Here is a 22,260-nt window from a genome sequence, read left to right as displayed (position 1 = left end):
ACTGGTTGAATCTTTTCTTTTGGTATTCATCCTTTTATTTCCATTCACATGTTTTGTGATCATGAGAGATTGTTGCAGTTCTTCCACGTGTGGATACTGTTGAAAGGGAGCTGACGTCATATTTTTGGATTGGGTAGCCTAGAAACGGATGGAAATAATAAAGACATTTTTATAGTACTTTAGTATTTTGAATTCTTGGCTGCGGTGTTTGTGAGCGGCAGATTCAGGGAGGCGTGTCCCGAGTGAAAGGTGTCGCCCTCTGATTGGCTGTTTATTAACGTGGCCATAGTCAAACTGCTTTAGTTTGTTTGATTTTGGGGTATCTCAGTTTTTAGTTTCTGTAACTCCGCGGCTGTTTTGTTTTGGTCTCGCTGTATCCAGATCTCGCGAGAGCACTAGCGCTCCCGTCGTTCGCCATTATAGCTAAGAGAGGCGTCCCCCGGACGAGCACCGGAGAGGCTCCGTTACCCGGACACAGACACGTTTTGCTCGCTGACACCCGGCGAGCCACTCTGCATCCAGGTAAGCCCGGTACCGGCCTGTCCGCCGGGCTTCAGCCCGACGAGGAGCCCGCTAGCACGGAGAAACGGCGGAAGGCCCGCTCCTGTTAGCATGCTGAGCTAGCTGCTTGCTGTGGAGGACTCAGGTGACACTCACCTGGAGCCTCCCGGCCGAGCCCGCGCAAACACCGGACTCGCCGATGGTGGTTTTCCGGCCTCGCTTTTGGGGGGGGGGGGGGGGGGGGGGGTCACTGAGCGCGTGTTCACCTGAGAGGCTAACGTTAGGCTCACAGCCAGGTGCTGTTCACCTGTCTGTGAGTCACGCTACGCTGAGCCTCCGGGAGTCCAGGTGTAACGTTTACCTGCTGATCCCGTCATCAGATGATGTTTGTCTACACTTTAAGTAGATTCTGACAGGCGTAACAGTGACGTCAGAGACATGTGTCGGCAGGTATTTTTGTTTACCTGTTTGGTCACCATGGTAACTGATACTGATAAGCTGGTAATGGATTTAACTTGTACCTATTGGACAGCTGTGACAGGTGATTAAACTCTTTATCTCGGCGTGTGCATGTGTAGGTGCGCAGGTAGCAAGATGGCAGATGACCTGGACATCGAGGCGATGCTGGAGGCGCCATACAAGAAGGTGAGAGTCTGTTTGTCCTTTGCTCATGAGACCGTCAGCCGAACTCTGCTGCTCCACCCACTGCTGCTCACCTGACCCCGCCCACCTGCAGAGTTCTGCCGCCTTCAGACGTCAGTAAGCAGTTTAATTGGTCGTGCAGTGAGCTGGAAGCTGAACAAAACTATGTCAGCTCAAAGTTCATTTGTAACTCCTCCTCCTTCACCTACTCACAGGGTTAAGGCTCTTTGACATCACTTCCTCTCTGGACCTTCCACAGGGATCCAGACTGACACCAGGGCTGCGTTCCAAAAGTCCCTCCCATCTCCTATTCCTAACCACTTTCACTTTTCCGTATTGAGGACTTAGGAAAAGAGAGGAGCCGTGCACAGAGAATTGAAATGACCTCACGCTCTTCTCTCATTAACAGCGTGGCGCCGGATGTCTGCCATGTTAAAACTGCAGACGTGCAGACAATGGACTACAAACTGTGCATCTTACTTTGCCACAACGTGTTGTGACCCTGATGTTTTATGGAGGTCATAGAAATGAGAACAGCCCGTTTAAAAATACCCAAAAGAAAAAGTCTGTGAGACACAGTTTACTGCAAACTGCTCAGACTAACAGTGAAAGAGTCCCACCTTGTTTAATAGAGTAGATGGAAATCAGAAGAGTGCGTGGGGGGCTCGTATAGTAATGTGGTAAGTGGGACGGCTCGTGATCAGACGGTAAATGGCGTTCCTGTTCTTCTGCACATCGTCCAGGTCACCTGTTCACACAGACTTCAGTTTGTAATGATGCAGCTCTCCTGTAGATGAATCCCGAGCTCCACCTGAGTCCTAATCCTCAGACCCTCAGACCTTTGCACAGTGCTCATTGGTTTCTGTCACAAGAGTTATTTGTTAAATCCAAAGCAGACTGATTCTCCTTCAGCCTCCTCTCATGCATCTGCCTCGCTGTTTTCAGAGACAAACACTTGAACCTGAGCTCACACTGGATTATTTTGGTTAGCGGGCCTGCAGCGCCCTCCCTCGCCCTCCCTCGCCCACCCTCCTCAGGATTGTTGAGCCACTAATTAACATTCTCTCAGCTGATTGTTGGTTTTTACTGTGAACTGCTAATTGTTAGATCACCCTGTGATGTCACAATAATTTACCTCATTTAATAAATCTGTCCAAAAGGGACTATTGGAACGCAGAGTGCAGCGAGAGGACTCTTATTTTGAAAAAACTGTAATATATAAAGACAAGTGCCAGATAAGAGAGTGTATTGCAGCAGGAAACCATGGAGGAGGAGTCAGAGAGGAGTCTTAGTTTAAAATCGGTGTGTGAATCTTGAGTGAGTAACAGAAAGCTCTGTCCTCATGTTTGTGACATTTAATGAACAACAAACCTGAAACCGCAGCGAGAGGAGGAGAGGGTTATTGCAGAACCACCTGAGGGATCCCGAGGAGATTCAGATATTTTCCTCAACTTGAAAAACCTCAGCTAGGAGGCGTTCACCTCAGTTCAATTCCACTTTATTTGTAGAACACCAACAGTCGTATACAGGTGCTGTAAGGTAAGGACAGTGACACAGAGACGCCCCCCTGTGTGCACGCATGTGGTGAAAAACCTTTCAACATGAAAAACCTCTGGCCGAATCAGGCTCTGTCCTCATGTTTGTGACATTTAATGAACAACAAACCTGAAACTTTAAAAAGTTGATCTGATCACCCCCCTGTCTCTGAGCTCCTCCTCTCTGAAACTTCACTCACGTCACGGTCGAGCCGTTACGTTTGTGATTTTCATACATTTTTGCTTTGACCAATAAAATGTCACCGTTTTTTAACGCTGGGTTTCATTTGCTTAACGTTCACCGTTGTTTATAAATGATGATGAATATGAAGACGAAGCACAGCCCGCCTGCTGGCTGATGGTTCAGCTGATACGTGATCATGTGACCAAACACTGCCTGAAATCCGCTGTGGCGCTGTGAGCAGCAGAGCGCGGCTGACCCTGATGATGATGTTGATGATGACGCGTCCTTCACATGAATAAACGCACATCTATCTCTCTTTGTAGACTTGCCTAACGATTTCTCACCTCTGCTCCCCTGAAAGCCACTGTGATCTGTCTCACTCAGAAGGTAGTAAAAGTCCCCATCATGCATTGCTGTACTCTGGTGCCCATGGTAACATGACTGTAGTTCCCTTGGTTACACTGTCACCTGCTTCTGGTCCGACCCCCTCATCCCTTCCCCCTCCACTGGTGAGGTAGTGCAGAGGATTCTGGGAGATGAAGTCGAACAGTGAAGAGTTAGCTTAGCTTAGCATGCGGGTGGTCAGGACGTGGGGGTGGGTTAGGGTGGGGCCTACCTGTGTGCAGGTGAGCAGCAACGTTGCTCTCTGCCAGAGGGAAGCGCCGAGATTTAGAGCAGCAGCTCTGCAGGAAGTGCACAGTGTGACCTTGCACAACACAGGTGTGACTTCACACAGGTGTGCAGCTATTCAGTTTAATCAGATATTATTTATGTAGTGCAGGTGAGGGCGTGTCCTAAGCTCTGGTTCTGGTTCTTGGCTCTGAGTGACTAATGCCTCTTTTCCACTACTACCTGCTCCACTCAACTCGTTTTCTGTTGTTTTCCATTACAAGTACCACCTCGACGTGTTGCTATAGAAACGTGGCCGAAAGTCTGGTAGTGTCATTCGTATGTGACACGATCAACGTAACAGCGGAGGATGGCGTCCTCGCCGCTGCACGGCGGGATGGTTTGTGCAGCGTTCTCTGGTTTTAAAAAAATGGCGCGTTTGATTTTCGTGAGGGAGACTCGTGACTCATCGAGTGATGCCGCTCACCGGCCAATTGCTGGCATGCAGTCTGATGACGTCACATTTTTGGATCGGCTCAGATCTCCTGGATCCCCGGCCGAGTAGGTATTAAAAGAGTACAGTACCGGGTACTTTTTTAGGTACCAGGTACTTTTTTAGGTACCAGGTACTTTTTTAGGTACCAGGTACTAGCAGTTGCTGGAAAACCCTAAAACCCGAGCGAGTAGAGAAGGTGCGAGTGGAAACAAGGCTGTAATCCTCCTGTCTGCTTCAGGGCCCGTCACAGGAGTTTCACACACCTGGAGAGCAGCTGGACTTTGGAGCGTGTGTGTCTGACACACACACACACACACACACACACACACACACACAGCCCCTCCCCCTCCTGTTTGAATGACGCTCATTAAACTGTTTATATTTTCTCCTGTCCCCCCCCACCCCCCACCCCCTACACTCCCTGACACCACCTCATGCTGTTCTCTGTCGACCCCGCTTAGGAGGACGCCAAAATCTCGAGCCCCAACGGACAGGACGAGCGCTCCAAGAGGTATTCACCTGCCTGCACATCCACAGCGAATCATCTGCCTCCTCCTCCTCCTATCCCAGCATTCTCCTCTGTCACATCAGTCCTCTGCATATCCTCCTTCACCTCCTCTTTTTCTCTTCCTCCTGCTTGGCAGCTCCATCTTAGGACGGCGTGTTGGCGCCACGTCAAGAACAAAATTGATCATTTTGAGAAAAAAGGCGAAATGTGGAGATGACTATTGTTTCAAGACGGCCGCTGTAGGCGCTACACAAAGATGAGCGAGACAAACTCATCAGCTCTTATTGTGATGCAACATCCATCCCGTTTACTGCGCCAGGCTGTAACCATCGGTAACCGTGCATCTGCACCTTCTCTTCAGCGTCCTGACATCGATCACCACGCCGTGTCTGTGCGCTAAAGGAGAAATCACTTCCTTGTTACTAAAACTGAAGTATGACCTCACAACCCTGGAGGCAGTTTGTCCTGAAACACCAGCACATCTCCACGTTGTCTTGACGTGGCCCTGACACGCCGTCGTACCGTCTTCATCGTCCGTCATCCAATATGTCCACTCTCCTCCTCTGCACATGTGCAAACCATCTCAGACTGAAAGCGTGATCGTCGGGACGTGCTCTGATTGGCTGCCGTGTGTCTCGCAGGAAGAAACGCAGCCGCAGTCGCAGCCGCGACAGGAAGCGCAGCCGGAGTCGAGACAGGAAGAGGAGCCGGAGTCGGGAGCGCAAACGCAGCCGCAGCCGAGACAGACGGAGGAGTCGTAGCCGCAGCAGAGAGCACCGCCGTAGCAGAGAGCGCGGTGGGCGCTACAGAGACCACCACAAGCAGTAAGTTGCTTCCTGGTGTTTTTCACATTAAAAGCTAACACACAGAGTAGGGCTGCCACGATTAGTCGACTATTAAAATCGTCGACGACTAATGTAATAACCGACGCGTCATTTGAAGCTTTGTAAGATCCCAAAAGACGCAGGAATAAGTAGTAGGATTTAAGAGTGTAATAACGGACTGAAACAGAAGATGGCAGCACTGCATGTACAAGGATGCCAGCTGCCGTTAAACCCCGAAGAAGAAGAAGCAACCGCCGGTATCGTAGCTGTGTCCAAATTCAGGAACCGCATCCTCCTGAGGCCGCATTTGTAGGCCGATTACGTTACAGTGACACGACGAAGACTGTCCAAATTCGAAGACTCCGACAAATGCGGCCGACAAATACGCCCTTCATTTCCCCAGATTTGAAGGATGGGTCGGGTGTATACTTCGTGGCCAGAATTCATAGCGCAGCCCAGCTCAGTTTCCAACAATGGCGGCAGCTAGTTTTAATATTACGCTTATTATTCTTTCTGTGTCACAAAATAAACGTTTAACATATTTTCAGGCGAGAATGTAGCTGTGTAAACTTCAAATATCTGCTCAGTTTATCAAGACACCACATATTTTCAAAAGCGCTCCGACATTTTCGGAGACGTCTGTTACCCACCAGCTCGATAGCGAGCCGGGGTTCAAGGCTCACTAGAGCCGCTGAGAACACCGGACTCCCGGCAAATCGTTTTCAAACCCACCGCCGTCTTTCGCTACTCAGGTTAAAGATGATATATAAGTCACTTAGATAACTTAAAAATGTTATTGTTTGGCTTTTTTCAGTATTTTATTTGTTCCTGAGTAAATCGGTTTGGCTGAGATTAAAGTTATAGTTTTTACACAGCTGAATAAACGTCAAGCAGACAACTGATTATCAGAAGTGTGAGATGCTCCAGAATATACTCCGGTGTCCTGTTATATTTTAGATAGCAAGGAGCAGACGGCTGAGTTTATTAAACTCCACTGAGACAATCTGCAAATTTCATTTAAATTTAATAAACTATCATCTTGTCTTTATTTTTAGTTAGCACGTACCTGAAACACTTAAAGCTGTAAGCTAATGATCGTTATATAAGAGCAGATGCTGCTGGTGCAATAAGCTGTACGTTGTACGTCCAATGGATGCACGATCTGATTAGTCAACTAATCGGTGACTAGTCGACTATCAAAATAATCGTTTGTGGCAGCCCTAACACAGAGGAAGGCTTTTAACTTGAAAACTGTAGAGGAAGTGTTCAGTAGAACAGTAGAATCTGCAGTAGAACCCTGTGTGCGTGTTTCAGCCGGCGGCGGTCGAGGAGTAAGAGTCCCCTCGGGAAGGAGAAGAGTCCAATCAGGTGAGAGCGTGGGTCTGAGGGGAGGAGTCTGTGCCTGCCTCATGGGATCAATAACTGGTGTTGATGGCGTTCTTTCTGCAGGCAGCCCATCGATAACCTGACGCCCGAGGAGCGAGACGCCCGCACGGTGTTCTGCATGCAGCTCGCCGCCCGCATCCGCCCCCGAGACCTGGAGGAGTTCTTCTCTGCGGTGGGGAAGGTGAGACGCCAACTTCCTGTTTCTATCGTTGAGCAGTAGGACCTGCTGCAGCGCCTCCTCAGCGTGTAGGGGTGACTGCAGGTCACAGGGAGTTTTTTCTTCCCACTTTCGCCACGTGCTGACCGCAGGCGTCGTCTGATTGGTGGGGTTTAAACCTTCAGCGCTTTAATGCTTTCGTGCTCACCGTGAGCGCTCCTTCACTTCTCTTTTCTCTGGTTGGTGGAGTTCTTCTTGTCGTGATTTTTGGTTCATTGCTTTACTTCTATTTTACTCGTTCACGTTACAGATTGTACGTTAGTGTTTGGTCACAGAAAACGGTGGAGACCGAATGTCGCCGCCGTGCGCTCGAGCCTCGGCCGATCATACCTGCGAGCAGTCGGACCCTCAAGCCCGCCCACTCGTTCCACCATCGGCGTGTAAAGTGTTTTCAAATCTACTCTATTTGAAAAATCAGAACTGTCATAGGCCTTGGAGGGGTTTAAACCTTAGGGAAGTGATATCACTTCCTGTTATGATACGTGATAGTTCACACTGACAGCTTGATCATGGATATTCCACGTACGCTGTGAACACCATCGAATCCATAGTTATGTTTCTGTTGTGTGAGCTTTTTACTTGATCGCTGTCAGCTCCTCAGTGGAAGGACACGGCGCTCTGGGACAGGCTGAATGTGATACGTGAGCTGCAGAATGGTTACACAGTAAACATAATGCATATACATATATGTTAGACAGACGATGGATAATAATGATACGTGAACAGCAGCGCGGCCGGCCCCGTCAGGGGAACGTCCCGGCGATCCCTACCTCTGCACTGGCTTTACTCTGATTACTCCGGTGCATCGGCTGGTTGGTTCCTATGGCAACTAATGTTGCTCCTGTGTTTAGGTTCGGGACGTCAGGATGATCTCAGACAGGAACTCCCGCAGGTCAAAGGGCATCGCCTACATCGAGTTCGTGGAGGCAAGTTCAGTTCCTCTGGCCATTGGGCTGACGGGACAAAGGCTGCTGGGAGTTCCCATCATCGTACAGGCCTCACAGGTACACACACACACACAACTCCGTTCAGCTATCTTAGTGAGGACCTTCATTGACATAATGCTTTCCCTAGCCCCTAACCCTTACCCTAAACCTAACCATAACCTAATTGTAACCCTGACACTAAAACCACATTTTGAGCCTCAAAAATGTCTTCAAACTTGTGAGGACCGGTGAGTGTGTCCTCACAAGTGACTGCTGGTTCTCACAAGTATAGTAGAATGCAGATTTTGGTCCTCACAAAGATAGCTAGACAGGAACACACACAGGCTCACATTAAACTTTGAACATTTAGAATACTTTAATGTACCTGAACTTGACCCTGTGTGTGGGTGTGTGTGTGTGTGTCTTCAGGCAGAGAAGAACCGAGCTGCTGCTGCTGCTGCTGCAGCCAACAACCTGCAAAAAGGAACATCTGGACCGATGAGGCTGTACGTCGGCTCGCTGCACTTCAACATCACCGAGGAGATGCTGCGAGGGATCTTTGAGCCATTTGGACGGGTGAGACGAACACACACACACACACGCACAAACACTCGGCTGTTCTCAGGTGACCCTCTGATGCCGTGTTTGTGTCTCAGATTGAGAGCATCCAGTTGATGATGGACAGCGAGACGGGGCGCTCCAAAGGATACGGCTTCATCACCGTGAGTTTGATTCCAGTGACAGAGACTGTGGGCAGAGCCACCAACCTCTGATTGGTGAACCTGTGGGTCACCTGGTCACGTTCAGGTGAGCTCGTTATGACGTGTCGGGCGTCACACGATGTGCTCTAATGTCAGTTTGCAGATGCAGAGTGCGCCAAGAACGCTCTGGAGCAGCTGAATGGCTTCGAGTTAGCTGGGAGACCCATGAAAGTGGGTCACGTGACCGAGCGGACCGACGTCTCCATGGCGTCGTCCCTCCTTGACAGCGACGAGCTGGAACACACCGGCATCGACCTGGGAACCACCGGGAGGCTGCAGCTCATGGCCCGCCTGGCTGAGGGTGAGCCTGAGGTCACACCTGAAATCACACCTGTAACCCCGACTGTTTGTGTGACCTCTGACTTCTGTGTGTGTGTGTGTGTGTGTGTGCAGGTACTGGTCTGCAGATCCCTCCTGCTGCTCAGCAGGCTCTGCAGATGAGTGGGGCTATTGCCATCGGAGCCATGGCTGCAGTGACAGGTAACAACAACGTGGGCTTTAGGAGAGACGGCATCCATCCCACTTTGGAGATGAGCAGCTCTCATTTCCAGAAATCTGGTCAAATTTATTAAACCCCCCAAAATGTGACAGAGTTGGGACAGGAAGCAGAGCTGCAGTCTTACACACCTCTCTCTGGGGTAACAACCCCCCCAAACCCCCCGAAACCCCATCTCCATAGAGACTGTGTCAGCTCCAAAGAGTAAAACAGTGAAATGTGGATTATTAAATATTAGGTCTCTCTCCTCCAAGTCTCTGTTAGTACACGATAGAGATGGCACGATACCACTTTTTTATGTCCGATACCGATATCATAAATTTGGATATCTGCCGATATGAATTCGATATAGTGTATTTTATAATCAATAAAACAGTTTTAATATCTTGCTGCATTTTGTATAAGTTCACACTCAAGTTTTAAAAAACAAAACAAAACTAAAGCTATTCTGTTAAACCTGTATGCAAGAAATAGTCATTCTAACTACCAGAAACCTCGAAGCACAGGCCGAGGGGGCGGTGTGGCAGCAATTTTTCACACCAGCCTATTAATCAACCAAAGACCCAGACAGACTTTTAATTCATTTGAAAGCCTGATGCTTAGCCTTGTCCAACCCAGCTGTAAAACTCAGAAACCAGTCTTACTTGTTATCATCTATCGTCCACCTGGGCCTTACACAGAGTTTCTCTCTGATTTCTCAGACTTTTTCAAATCAAATCAAATCACTTTTATTGTCACATCACATGTGCAGGTACACTGGTACAGTACATGAGAGTGAAATTCTTGTGTGCGAGCTTCACAAGCAACAGAGTTGTGCAAAAATACAATAACGTAAAACAAGCAAAATATAAGAATGGCTAAATCTGAAAGTAATAAATATATGTACAATATATAAGAGTATATGCATTACTGGATGTGTATACTAAATATGTTTTTCTACGTGTGTGTGTGTGAGTATGTATATACATATTTTACAAAAGAAATAGAGTAAACAATAAAATAAGATATATAAAATATACAGAGGTTGGTATGTGCAAAACAGTGGTATTTATATACAGTATGGAGTGCATAATGTTGAAGTTCCAGTAGTGAGGGTGAGGTGTCTATGAAGTGTTCAGCAGTCTGATGGCCTGATGGAAAAAGCTGTCTCTCAGTCTGCTGGTACGGGACCGGATGCTGCAGAACCTCCTTCCTGATGGAAGTAGTCTGAACAGTTTATGGCTGGGGTGACTGGAGTCCTTGATGATCCTCCCCGCTTTCCTCAGGCACCGCTTCCTGTAGATGTCTTGGAGGGAGGGAAGCTCACCTCCAATTATCCGTTCAGAGCACCGCACTACTCTCTGGAGAGCTTTGCGGTTGTGAGCGGTGCTGTTGCCGTACCAGGTGGTGATGCATCCAGTGAGGATGCTCTCAATGGCACAGCGATAGAAGGTCCTGAGGATGCGGGGGCTCATGCCGAATCTTTTCAGTCTCCTGAGAAAGAAGAGGCGCTGCTGCGCCTTCTTCACAGTTTTGTTTATGTGTCCTGACCACGTAAGATCCTCAGCCAGATGTACACCAAGGAAGCGGAAGCTGCTCACTCTCTCCACAGCGGCGCCGTTGATGGTGATGGGGGTGTGTACTCCTCTGCACCTCCGGAAGTCCACTATCAACTCCTTTGTCTTTGCGACGTTGAGGGTGAGATGGTTGTCTTGACACCAGTGGGTCACGGCGCTGACCTCCTCCCTGTAGGCCGTCTCATCACCGTTGGTAATAAGACCCACCACTGTAGTGTCGTCCGCAAACTTCACAATGATGTTGGAGTTTCTAGTGGCCGTGCAGTCGTAGGTGTAGAGTGAGTACAGGAGAGGGCTCAGTACACACCCCTGTGGAGCACCAGTGTTCAGTGTGATGGGGGATGAGGTGATGCTGCCCAGTCTGACCACTTGGCGTCTGTCAGACAGGAAGTTAAGGATCCAGCTGCAGAGGGAGCTGCTCAGTCCTAGATCCTGCAGTTTCCTGTCCAGCTTCGAGGGAACGATGGTGTTGAATGCTGAGCTGTAATCTACAAACAGCATTCTCACATACGTGTCTCTCTTCTCCAGGTGTGACAGGGCAGCATGGAGTGTCAGGGCTATGGCATCATCAGTGGACCTGTTGTGGCGGTATGCGAACTGTAGAGGGTCCAGTGAGTCGGGTAGTGCAGAGCAGATGAAGTCCCTGACCAGCTTCTCGAAGCATTTGCTCACGATGGGGGTCAGGGCTACGGGTCGCCAGTCGTTCAATGAGGAGATGGTGGAGGATTTGGGTACAGGGACGATGGTGGCCATTTTGAAGCAGGCTGGGACTACAGACAGAGAGAGGGAAAGGTTGAAGATGTGTGTAAACACTCCAGCCAGCTGAGCCGCGCATGACTTGAGGACGCGGCCGGGAATCCCGTCCGGACCAGTAGCTTTGCGTGCGTTCACCCTCCTGAAGCACTTCCGCACATCCTCCTCAGACACAGTGTGCGCACTGACGTCATCCGCGGTGCGCGCACTGTCCGGTCTCGTGGTGTTCGCTGTGTCGAATCTAGCGTAGAATACGTTTAGATCCTCACACAGAGAGGCCGTGGTCTGCGGTGTGCTGGTTTTCCCTCTAAAGTCTGTGATTGTGTTTAGTCCCTGCCACATACTCCGATTATTTTAATTATCTGATTAAAATTATCTGATTTAGTGCTCAGCTCAGATAAAATAATTATTGTGGGTGATTTTAACATCCATGTAGATGCTAAAAATGTGCCTGGAGTTTCCTTCCTCATATTAACATGCTCATAGGGGCTCGTATGATTATTGGGGTTTCTCTGTATTATTTACATTATAAAGCTCCTTGAGATGACTGACTGAGCAACACGAGAAACTCGTGTCACACCTGTTGGCTGCTGGTTGGTTCCTGTTCACTGATGTGAAGTGTCGGATTCTTTCAGCGGCCATGAACCCGACTCTCAACATGAACATGAACTCTCCTGCTCTGAACCTCCCATCTCAGCCGCTGGCGACGCACTGCTTCCAGCTGTCCAACATGTTTAACCCCAGCAGGTAAATATCTCTGCCCACGTGTGTCCACAGGTGAGGAGGAGGACCTGTGGGCCTCACCTGACCTCTGTGTGTGTGTGTGTGTGTGTGTGTGTGTGTGTGTGTGTGTGTGTGTGTGTGTGTGTTTCAGTGAGGAGGCTCCTGGGTGGGAGCTGGACATCCAGCATGACGTCATAGAGGAGTGTAACAAACATGGCGGCGTTGTTCACATTTACGTTGACAAAAACTCCACTGAGGTAAGAACCTGACCTCTTACCTCTGACCTTATCGAGTCAGCCGGTAGTCGTGAGCTCCTTGCTGCGGCCGCGGTGGAGAGAGCGAAGTTTGTTGGGGCAAAGATTTTATTTTCCTGACTCTGACCTTCGTTTGTTCCTAAAGTCTGACTTTTGTTTCTTTCACTTTTGGTTTTGTTTACTTTCACTGCGATGACCTTTGACCTCTGCTGTTTCCAGGGAAACGTCTATGTCAAGTGTCCTTCGATCCCAGCCGCCATGGCTGCCGTCAACGCCCTGCACGGGAGATTCTTTGCTGGTAAGATTCCGCGTCACATGACCTGTGTGTCGTCGGTCAGCCAATCAGAGAGCACCTCTGACACATTCTTACCTGTCCTTCCAGGTAAAATGATCACCGCGGCGTACGTGCCCCTGCCCACCTACCACAACCTGTTCCCGGAGTCTGTCACCGCGACGCAGCTGCTGGCCCCACCCCCACGCCGGTGACTCGTTGTCAATGCTGCCCTCTGATTGGACACTGTAATTCAGAGCCCAGCCCTGTCCTGCTGGTCGTCACACATGCTCAGTGTGGTTCCCGAGGTCAGAGGTCGGCAGCTGTTTGTTTGATACAAACATGTTGCCCGGTCTCGATTGGCTGGTTCCCCACGCCATCGTTTCTTCCTGTTGTAGAGTCTCTGTGCGGCCACACCCCCAAGTATCGTCCAGTGATTGAGCTCTGTGAGCTGCGAGGGTGTGGCCTGATGACATGATTGGTTTGCAGTTTAAATGTTTTTGTAAACGAGTTTGATTTTGTAAAAATTGTTGATTAAATTTTATTTTCTGTCACTCTGAGCTGTGGCGTCTGATTCTGACGGGCACACGCCCGATCTGATTGGCTGTGAGCAGAGCAGGTCATTCAGGAGCAGGTAACAGTATTCAGATTACAGTGTGTCAGTGATGATGGTCTGTATTTACCTAGATATCAGAGTTTGCAGTGTCACCATAACTAATACTGGTCTCTCATTGGACGCTGGACTTTAGGCCCTCTCCTGCTGGTTCAGTAAAACATTGATGTCTAAGCTTCTCCACAAAGTCCAGAACATGATCTCCATCAGCCAGGATGGAGCATTCACACCTGTCCGCTCTGGTTGGAATGATTATTCCGGACTGCGCGGCAAGCTGGGCAGCTCCACCCCTCCTCTTCCTCAGGGAGTTGCACTGTTTTAAATGTAACCTGAGCTTCCTGCTGCGAGCACCTGAAATCAAAAGAGCTGCCATGGAGGGATTTTTATCTTTTCATTCAGTGAGACTGAGGAAGGAAGCAGAAAATTAATGGTTATTTCATGGCTTCTCCACTAATAATGAAGCTTCTTTTGGCAGATACACTGAACAAAAATATAAATGCATCACTTTTGTTTTTGCTCCCATTTTTCATGAGCTGAACTCAAAGTTCTGAAACATTTTCTACAAAACACAAAAGACTCATTACTCTCATATCGTTCACAAATCTGTCTAAATCTGTGTGCGTGAGCACTTCTCCTCTGCTGAGATAACCCATTCCACCTCACAGGTGTGCCTTAGACCCCCCACAGTAAAAGGCTGATATGTGCAGTTTGGATCTGTACACAATGGAAGCTGCAAACTTCCAAGTTCTTGCACGCCCAGCAGACTCACCAGACACGTCACCCATCGAGCATGTTAGGCAGCTGGATAGTGTAGTGGTAAGGGTACACGCTCCTCTGGAGCGGGGATTGCAAGTTTGATTCCCACATGGTATCCAGTAGGGTCCTGGCTAGACCCCCCTGCTAAAAACCAGCTACGCCTGCTGTCCGCAGTTTAGGACACATGTTCATTATATGTTGTACTGTGTGACCAATAAAATTTGTGTATGTTTGGGATGCTCTGGATCAGCTTGTAGGACAGCGACTTCACACAGCTATTGAAGAGGAGTGGCCCAACAACTTGATCAACTCTATGTGACGGAGATGTGCTGCACTATGTGAGGCAAATGGTGACCACACCAGTGGATGTGAATTGATATTTGAGAGTCATGGGTCTTTGTGTTTGTAGAAAATGTTTCAGATCATTGAGTGCTGCATTTATATTTTTGTTCAGTGTATATTCCTAAAGTTCTGAAGGTGGAATTCCTCTCTGAGATGTTTTTGTGTCCTCCATATCTACCAAACAGATCTGGCAGTAAACTCATAGCATCACTTAAATATATTAACACAACATAAACAGGCTCAAGACCCACCTTTTTAATTTAGCTTTTAACTAACGCTTATTTATTTAATGCTTATTTATTCTATCCTGTTATTCTATTTATATTATTCATTTAGTTTTACCTAATATTTACTGATTTTATTCTTATTCATTTTTTATCTTCTTACTCTGTTTATACTTATATTTATATTATATCCCACTCTTATTTATTTTATCTTTTTATCCTGTTTATATTCTTATTAGGTCATATCTCCAGTGTTTCCTCGGAGGGGGTTCTCTGCACCGGGGCTGTGATCGACCGTGGCTGCTGGGGCCCTGTGGGTCCTCTGAGCCTGGCTAGGGGGCTTCTTTGCCTCCCTCCTGCTGTGTGCCCAGCCTGGAGGCTGCGGTCTGTGACCGGCTCCCGGTGCAGACAGCTCCCTGTGATAGTGTTTCCTCACTTGGCTAATACGTACCCAGCCCAATTTTACTCTTTAGGTGTGTGTGTGTGTATGTGTGTATGTGTGTGTGTGGGGGTGGGGGGGTAGGGGGATGTGTGTATCATGACCGCTTCTGTTAATGACAGTGCGGGGAATGAGTGGGAGGGTGAGGTGGGCTGCTTTTAACCATGTAAAGCACTTTGTGCTACAGTTTGTATGAAAAGTGCTTTATAAATAAAGATTGATTGATTGATTGATAAGGTGTCACTTTGTGCTCTTCTACATTTACGCAGCTACAGTAATGCTAGGTATTGGTCTGCTATTGATCCATTTATCTTTGTGTTTGGATGGCTTTACGTAGGAAACTTAGAGTTAAAAGCATCGAGGCCGACCACAGAGGCCTCAAGATAATTATGCTGCGTCTGGTTGTGCACAGACTGACGTGTCCGTCTGATCGTTGTGTTTAAGCCAGAGGTTCCCAAAGTGTGGAGCCCGCCCCCTAGGGGGGGTATGAAAAGGAAAAAAAAAAAAAAGAAGAAGAAAGCTTGGACACTGCTAGCATCATGGACAGGTTTTTGACGGGGCTCCCACACAAACGCAAAGCAGGAGATGAAGCATCGCCAAATATGTTTCCAAACCAACTTCCTTCCAAGCCAAAGAAAATATGGTGAAGCATATCTTCCCTTTGGCTTCACCTGCACAAGTGCCAAGGTAGGTCTTCCCTGCAGAATTGGTTTCCCTGTGTTGGGAGCAGAGCTGGGCTCTCCAAATCACGGACAAACAGTATCCCACAGCTGTTTATGTTTTTAAACCCATTTTGCACAGAGAGGCATTTTTTGAAAAATGTTGAATATTATTACACAGGAAAAAAACAACTACACGTAAAATAATTACACCGTGACGCCTCTGCCTTTCTAAATGGAGGGACAGTAACTGCGTGTGTATGTAAGCGTGTAAAACCTGCAGATAGTCAGATTAACAGTATTTTGTCTCATTGTAGAAATTCATCTCATGTAAACAATAACGTGGCGCACAGCGTGACGTGAAAAAAGGCACATACCTTTGGCGTTGCGTGATGAACTCCGTATTCTTCGTCCACATGTAAACGCAAAAACTGAGTTTTCGAAAATCTCCAACCTGACAGGAGTTTTAAAAAATCTCAGTTTTCGGTGATTTGAAACGCCGTTTACGTGTGGACGGAAGGTCCGAAAGCATAGAAACAGCTGCGTTTTCAAAAATACCCGTGTAGGTGTGGACGTAGCGTAAAAGAGTTAGTGTATTTTATTACTACCTATAATTTATTGCACTTTACTTGTATTTGATTAATTGTTTAACAAATGTTTGAGGTGTGAAATAAACCGCAATGGAGTTTGAAAACAAAATATGGGTGTGTGTGTGGTTGGAGGGTGTTTGTGCGGGGGGTGTTTAGGTGGTGGGGGGGGCGCAAAAATTTTTCTTGTAAAACAAAGGGGGGCCCAGCAAAAAAAGTTTGGGAACCACTGGTTTAATCTCGGGGACAATCTGTGAAGTTTGTCCTCTGATCAACATTTTAGAATTGTTGTGATCAGGGTTACACTCTGGGCATGAATTCATACCACTCTGAAGGGAAGCCACATGTTTGTGTTCAGCCTGTAGATGGCGCTGTTTAACCCGCCTCCTCTTCTACAGGCAGGTAAGTTCTCGCATCCTGTTTCAATGCTGCTTTATCGTTTACAAGCCGGCATTAACACGCTGAAGGATAAGCAGGAAGTGAAACTCTGGCGAAAAACCAGGCCGGACCTTCAGGAAGTCAAACAGGAACTTTATTAACGAGTAAAAACAGCATCAGTCTGAGAAGCACAGAGAGAAGCCACCATCACCACCTCACAGGAAGTCCTGCTGTGTCTCCGATTGGTGATTCTCAGGAAGTGGGCGAGATAGGTGGCCCGTGAAAATTATTGACTGTGTTTTCAGTGTGCCACCAGGAGGTGGCGCCACTTCTCCACTCCAAGTGCAGAACATCAACTCACTGAGCATGCTCACTGTGTTGCTCCACACCTGAAGAGTGATGTTTGAGAAGTGTGAGGTTAGCTCCGGTGTCGTTCGTGGAGCTTTTCTCAGACCTGTGTGTGTGTCGAGTTCTGGTCTTCTTGAAGGCAGACAAAATAACAGAAACACCTGATCAGTGACCTGTCCAGGTGTGTCCCACCCTTCAACCATTCAGAGCTGGGATACGGTTAAGGAAAAGGATGAAGATGAGCGCTGGAATGAGCACGCCTGCTGCTGATTGGTCAGCGGGGTGATTACCAAGCAGGTAATCACCTGCAGGTGTTAGATCTCATTCAGGTGAATGATGGTGATAGTGATGTCATCACGGTACCTCCGGGCCAGATCCACAGGCAGACTCAGCATCTTGGCGAGACGATTTGGAGCTACCGCTCCGTACCCGTCGTCGCCAAGGGCGTGGCGGATCAGGTGAGTGGCGATATTCTGGTCCTCAAGCGCCGACAGGACCCGCCCCCTCCTCTCCAGCAAGAGGCGCTGCAGGTCGCCCAGCGTCGTTCCCTCGCAGGGAATTATAGGTCTCTGCTGCTGGAGGCCTGCGCAACGACAAACCGCACACAGAGTCAGGACGATGACAGGAAGTAAAGACAGGTGGACACGTCTGAGCGCGCTCACACCTCATGTGCACTTTTTGGAGCACTGTGAGTGATTATCTGTGACCTCAGTCTTTAAAAGAATCTCAAACTCCAACACTGAAAACATGGACTAAACAGGTGAAGACTGGCATGTGATGAGGTGCTGGGACGGCTTAATGTAAAAACAAGGTGACCAAGAGGTGGCAATGGGACGTTTTCAGAATAAGGTCGTGGTTCAGGGTAAAATATGAACTCACCTTCTGGTGTGTAAACATATGGAGCATGAAAAAAAGTGAGTGGAGAAGAAACACGAGTAGGACTTCCTGATAATAATGAATTACAGTCGTCCAGCCTGGAAGTAATAAATGCATGAACTAGTTTTTCAGCGTCACTCTGAGACAGGATATTTCTAACTTTAGAGATGTTGCACAAATGGAAGAAAGCAGTCTTACATATTTGTTTAATATGTGCGTTGAAGGACATGTCCTGGTCAAAAATGACTCCAAGGTTCCTCACAGCATTACTGGAGGCCAAGGTAATGCCATCCAGAGTAAGAATCTGGTTAGATACCATATTTCTAAGATTTTCAGGGCCGAGTACAATAACCTCAGTTTGATCTGAATTAAGAAGCAGAAAGTTAGCGGCCATCCAGGTCTTTATGTCTTTAAGACATTCCTGCAGTTTAACTCATTGGTGTGTGTTATCTGGCTTCATGGACAGATAGAGCTGGGTGTCATCAGCATAGCAGTGTAAATGTATGCTATGTCTTCTAATGATGCTGCCTAAGGGAAGCATGTATAATGTAAACAGAATTGGTCCTAGCACTGAACCCTGTGGAACTCCATAATTAACCTCAGTGTGTGAAGAGGACTCCATTTACATGCACAAATTGGAGTCTATTAGATATGATCAGAATACAGTCGCTCCAAGACAACAACAGTAACAGACTGACCTAAATTAAATAAAACCAAATATTACAAAGTTTACAAAATGTATGTAATAGCGCTAACATATACAAATAGTTCAATTATAAATAACCAGAATATTACAGAGGTCATATATATATATATTAATAGTTACAAGCTTTACTGTGTTGCTATTTAAAGGATCAGTAACTGATTGGCTCTGACCTGTCAGATGATCCCCCACGAGCTGGATGACCGTCTGTCGATGCATCAGCTCCCACAGTCCATCAGTAGCGAGGACCAGGAACTTGTCTGCAGGTCCAACACAGTGTTGGGTGATTTCTGGCTCAGCGCTCAGATAGGGTGGGGTCAGGTAGTGCGGCGGCATCGTCCGGACCGCCTCACTGACCACAGACAGGACGTCCGGTCGAGTTTCATAGATCCGACTCAGCATCTCGGTGCTCCATTTGAAGCGGACGTCACCGAACGCCCGGAAGGGCAGCAACAGGCCCAGTAGGCGATCGTGGCGGACCACCGTCCTCTGCTCCGCTGGGTGCTCTCCCAGAATCCTTTGCAGCTCTTCAGGATTCTGCGCATTGTGGTCATTGGTGAGGTTGATCGCAGACCAGCTTCCGTCTGCCTCCTGGACGCCCAGGACTGCCCGACTGTCCCCCAGGTTGGCCACGTGTAGAACGCCGTTGGAGATGTGGACGACACAGGCTGTGCAACCAGACAGCGCCACCCGGAGGGGGGAGGTCAGAGACAACCCCTCACCAGGGAAAGACACCTGCCTGTGGGCACAAAGAGAGGCTTAACCTGCTGAAACAGACTCACCTGCAGGTTCTGCTAAAGAAAACACAACTTTGTTCTTACCTGGGGGAGGTCAGGGACAGATGCACCTGGGCTTCTACAGACAGGTCGTAGTCAAGGCGATGGAACGCATTGACCAGAGCTGATGTCGTTCTGTTGTCATCCTGCAGCCAATCAGAGAGGACAGATAATGATGTCACCACAGGTGAACTTTCTGCTGAAACCAAAACAGGAAAATCAGTTTCTGAAAAGTCCGCCTGCACCTGGTTGAGACCAGGTAAAGGCTTTGACATTCAGGCACGTTTTGGGTTTTTTTTTTGGACCTGCACTGTCCGTGAATGTGATTCTGTGATGTGTCAGGACACCTGGTTACCTCCTCCTCATCCTCCTCCTCGGTCTCCAGCCTCTCCTGCCAGTAGTTCCGGAGGCTATGGAAGGACGTCACACCTCCATTGGGGTAGCTCAGGTCTTGGGGGTATTTATGCCATTCCAGCAGTGGTGTTATGGCCCGTTCCTCCTCCACTGCCCGTTCCAGCTCCGCCAGTGTCCTCAGCGGCAGCGCTGCCACGGCAATGTAGTAAAAGAGCCTCTGACTGACAGCATGGGCGCAGGCCGGCCCTGTGTGACCGTCGAACACACCGAACAACACGCCTCCACGACCCGCTAGGCAGGTGGCGCTGCTCTGACGGTCCTCGCAGGGGAGGTTGGATGGCAACATGTTGCTATGAAAACCCAGAACGCCATGGGAGGCGGGGCCTCTGGGGAGGGTAAGGCTGTATTCATTGGCCTGGAAACAAACAGTCATTAAGATGTGTGACATCACCAGTCAACACTTTCAGAGTCTGATTTTTGTCACCTTTAAGATCCGGTCGACCTGAGCGGAACTTATCTGCCCCGCCTCCTGTCCCGCCCTCAGCTTCCGGCTCCCACTGCCTGCTGGGTAATGGAGTCTGTGCAGCTCAGGTGGATGGGGAGGAGGCAAGGACAGGAAGCAGCACTGCTGAAACCTGCAGCATCCAGTATGGAAGGCGGTTCGCCCCAACATGGCATGAAGGCTGGACCTGCAGGAGGATCAGAGCATTTTGGTTGTCAGGTGTCTAAAGTTTGACATCCCTACATGACCACTGGTGAAGGCCATTAGTGACTTCCTGTTCAGGGGGCGCCCTTGAGCTCATGCAGAATGAATGGGACTCAGTGGAGCTGTTCATGACTCTGATGGAAAGGCTCGGGACATTAGATACTGTTCTATTCTTTGATGTTTCTACTGAAGTTTCTACTTTTTGTGCATATCAAGGATGTTAGAGCATCACCAGTCACTTTACTGCATCCTCCATGTTGATTTGGGGCATGAAGCCACCAGTGGCCTCACGATCGCTTCACATTCAACCACCACAACCAGCTGCTTCTTCTGCTGCGCTTTAGCTACACTCCTGGCATCTGCCAGAGGCATCGTTTAGAAACGGGCGCCATCGAGGGACAACGACATCCTGCCCTAACTGACCAATCAGCAGGCAGCAGCAGAACGCTGAACTGATTCAGCTTCACCGAGAAATAAAATAAATAAAATTCTAGAAGCAGCTGGAAATCCTCAGCTCAGAGTGCCCCCTGCTGCACCACCAGCTGAACTGCAGCCAGTTTTTTGGAATGGACAGGAAGTGACAGCAGCTCTGTTCAGCAGCTGTTTCAGGTGAATTTTGATTATCAGAGAGTGACATCAAAGGATCAGCAGAAGAATCAGAACAGTGACCAACAAACAGATTCATTTATCACACTGAAAATAAATAAATCACTGTCCTGTGACTCTGAGGTTCGGCTCTAACCCAGAAACCAGGTTTAGTTAAACAGGATCAGCTGACGATCAGCTGACGGTCAGCTGTGGTTCCAGTGGAAAGTTTTGACTAAGTACGACGCTGAAACTCACCTTGTCTGCCTGACGTCTTGTCTTCCTGATCACTCCTCCCGCAGCTGCGTCTTTGTTCCTGTGACCTTTGACCCTGCTGGTGACGCGCTCATTGATCAGTTACCTGTAAACCATCCTCTCACTTTCAGCCTACTCGGGGTGGCACAGGCTTCATTCTTCACCATATTAAACATGCGAGAAAGCAGCCAATGTGTTTAATTACCTGAGAGGAAGGAGGCGGGGTCGCCAGCAGCTCTCAGGTCTGTCTGTGTGCAGGTGTTTTGTGCAGATCAGACACTGTCGTGCGTTTCATTCTTCATAATCATGTCAGACAGCAGGCTGTTCCCACTGACCGTACACAAAACCTGCTCAGGTTCTCCTGTTTGTATCGGCGCACAGGTGAGTTCAGCACAGGTGAGCCAAAGCATCAGCTTTAGGCTAAAGGTGAGTAAACAAGGTGTGATTGTGTGTCTGTGTTTGTATAAGTGTGTCTGTGTGTGTCTCTGTGTGTATAAGTGTGTATAAGTGTGTCTGTGTATCAGTGTGTGTGTATAAGTGTGTCTGTGTGTGTATAAGTGTGTCTGTGTATCAGTGTGTGTGTGTGTGTGTATCAGTGTGTGTGTGTGTGTATAAGTGTGTCTGTGTGTGTATAAGTGTGTCTGTGTATAAGTGTGTATAAGTGTGTCTGTGTGTGTATAAGTGTGTCTGTGTGTGTATAAGTGTGTCTGTGTATCAGTGTGTGTGTGTATCAGTGTGTGTGTGTGTGTGTGTATCAGTGTGTGTGTGTGTGTATCAGTGTGTCTGTGTGTGTATAAGTGTGTCTGTGTATAAGTGTGTATAAGTGTGTCTCTGTGTGTATAAGTGTGTCTGTGTATCAGTGTGTGTGTGTATCAGTGTGTGTGTGTGTGTGTGTGTGTATCAGTGTGTGTGTGTGTGTGTATAAGTGTGTCTGTGTGTGTATAAGTGTGTCTGTGTATAAGTGTGTATAAGTGTGTCTGTGTGTGTATAAGTGTGTCTGTGTATCAGTGTGTGTGT

The 22,260-nt window shown here is 48.3% G+C and overlaps 2 protein-coding genes across 5 annotated transcripts; one reads left to right on the top strand and one right to left on the bottom strand.

The window, feature by feature from the left end:
* Positions 1–376: 376 nt before the first annotated feature.
* Positions 377–13,196, top strand: LOC134627317 (RNA-binding protein 39-like). 3 transcript variants are annotated; one of them, XM_063473280.1, is made up of 15 exons: positions 377–522; positions 1,080–1,146; positions 4,429–4,478; positions 5,117–5,299; positions 6,614–6,667; positions 6,749–6,866; positions 7,754–7,906; positions 8,258–8,404; positions 8,485–8,550; positions 8,686–8,890; positions 8,983–9,069; positions 12,030–12,141; positions 12,269–12,374; positions 12,591–12,669; positions 12,754–13,196. In XM_063473280.1, the coding sequence occupies exons 2-15, from the start codon at positions 1,096–1,098 to the stop codon at positions 12,855–12,857; spliced, it is 1,515 nt and encodes a 504-aa protein (XP_063329350.1). In that variant the 5' UTR covers positions 377–522; positions 1,080–1,095; the 3' UTR covers positions 12,858–13,196. The 3 variants fall into 3 exon arrangements, with proteins under 3 accessions (XP_063329350.1, XP_063329351.1, XP_063329352.1); XM_063473281.2 differs by lacking the exon at positions 6,614–6,667; XM_063473282.1 differs by lacking the exon at positions 4,429–4,478 and having other exon boundaries at positions 383–522.
* Positions 13,197–16,670: 3,474 nt separating this feature from the next.
* Positions 16,671–21,705, bottom strand: LOC134626868 (pyruvate dehydrogenase [acetyl-transferring]-phosphatase 1, mitochondrial-like). Of its 2 annotated transcripts, none has more exons than XM_063472759.1 (7): positions 21,449–21,705; positions 21,247–21,349; positions 20,182–20,386; positions 19,699–20,112; positions 19,389–19,489; positions 18,741–19,306; positions 16,671–17,571 (listed from the first exon to the last, which is right to left on the bottom strand). In XM_063472759.1, the coding sequence occupies exons 3-7, from the start codon at positions 20,368–20,370 to the stop codon at positions 17,303–17,305; spliced, it is 1,539 nt and encodes a 512-aa protein (XP_063328829.1). In that variant the 5' UTR covers positions 20,371–20,386; positions 21,247–21,349; positions 21,449–21,705; the 3' UTR covers positions 16,671–17,302. The 2 variants fall into 2 exon arrangements, with proteins under 2 accessions (XP_063328829.1, XP_063328830.1); XM_063472760.1 differs by having other exon boundaries at positions 21,247–21,322.
* Between the last annotated feature and the right edge of the window lie 555 nt (positions 21,706–22,260).

Source organism: Pelmatolapia mariae, linkage group LG5 (assembly GCF_036321145.2).
Source record: "Pelmatolapia mariae isolate MD_Pm_ZW linkage group LG5, Pm_UMD_F_2, whole genome shotgun sequence".
Taxonomy (NCBI): domain Eukaryota; kingdom Metazoa; phylum Chordata; class Actinopteri; order Cichliformes; family Cichlidae; genus Pelmatolapia; species Pelmatolapia mariae.
Note: the sequence above shows the minus strand (reverse complement) of the source record. Positions and strands in the feature narration are given on the sequence as shown.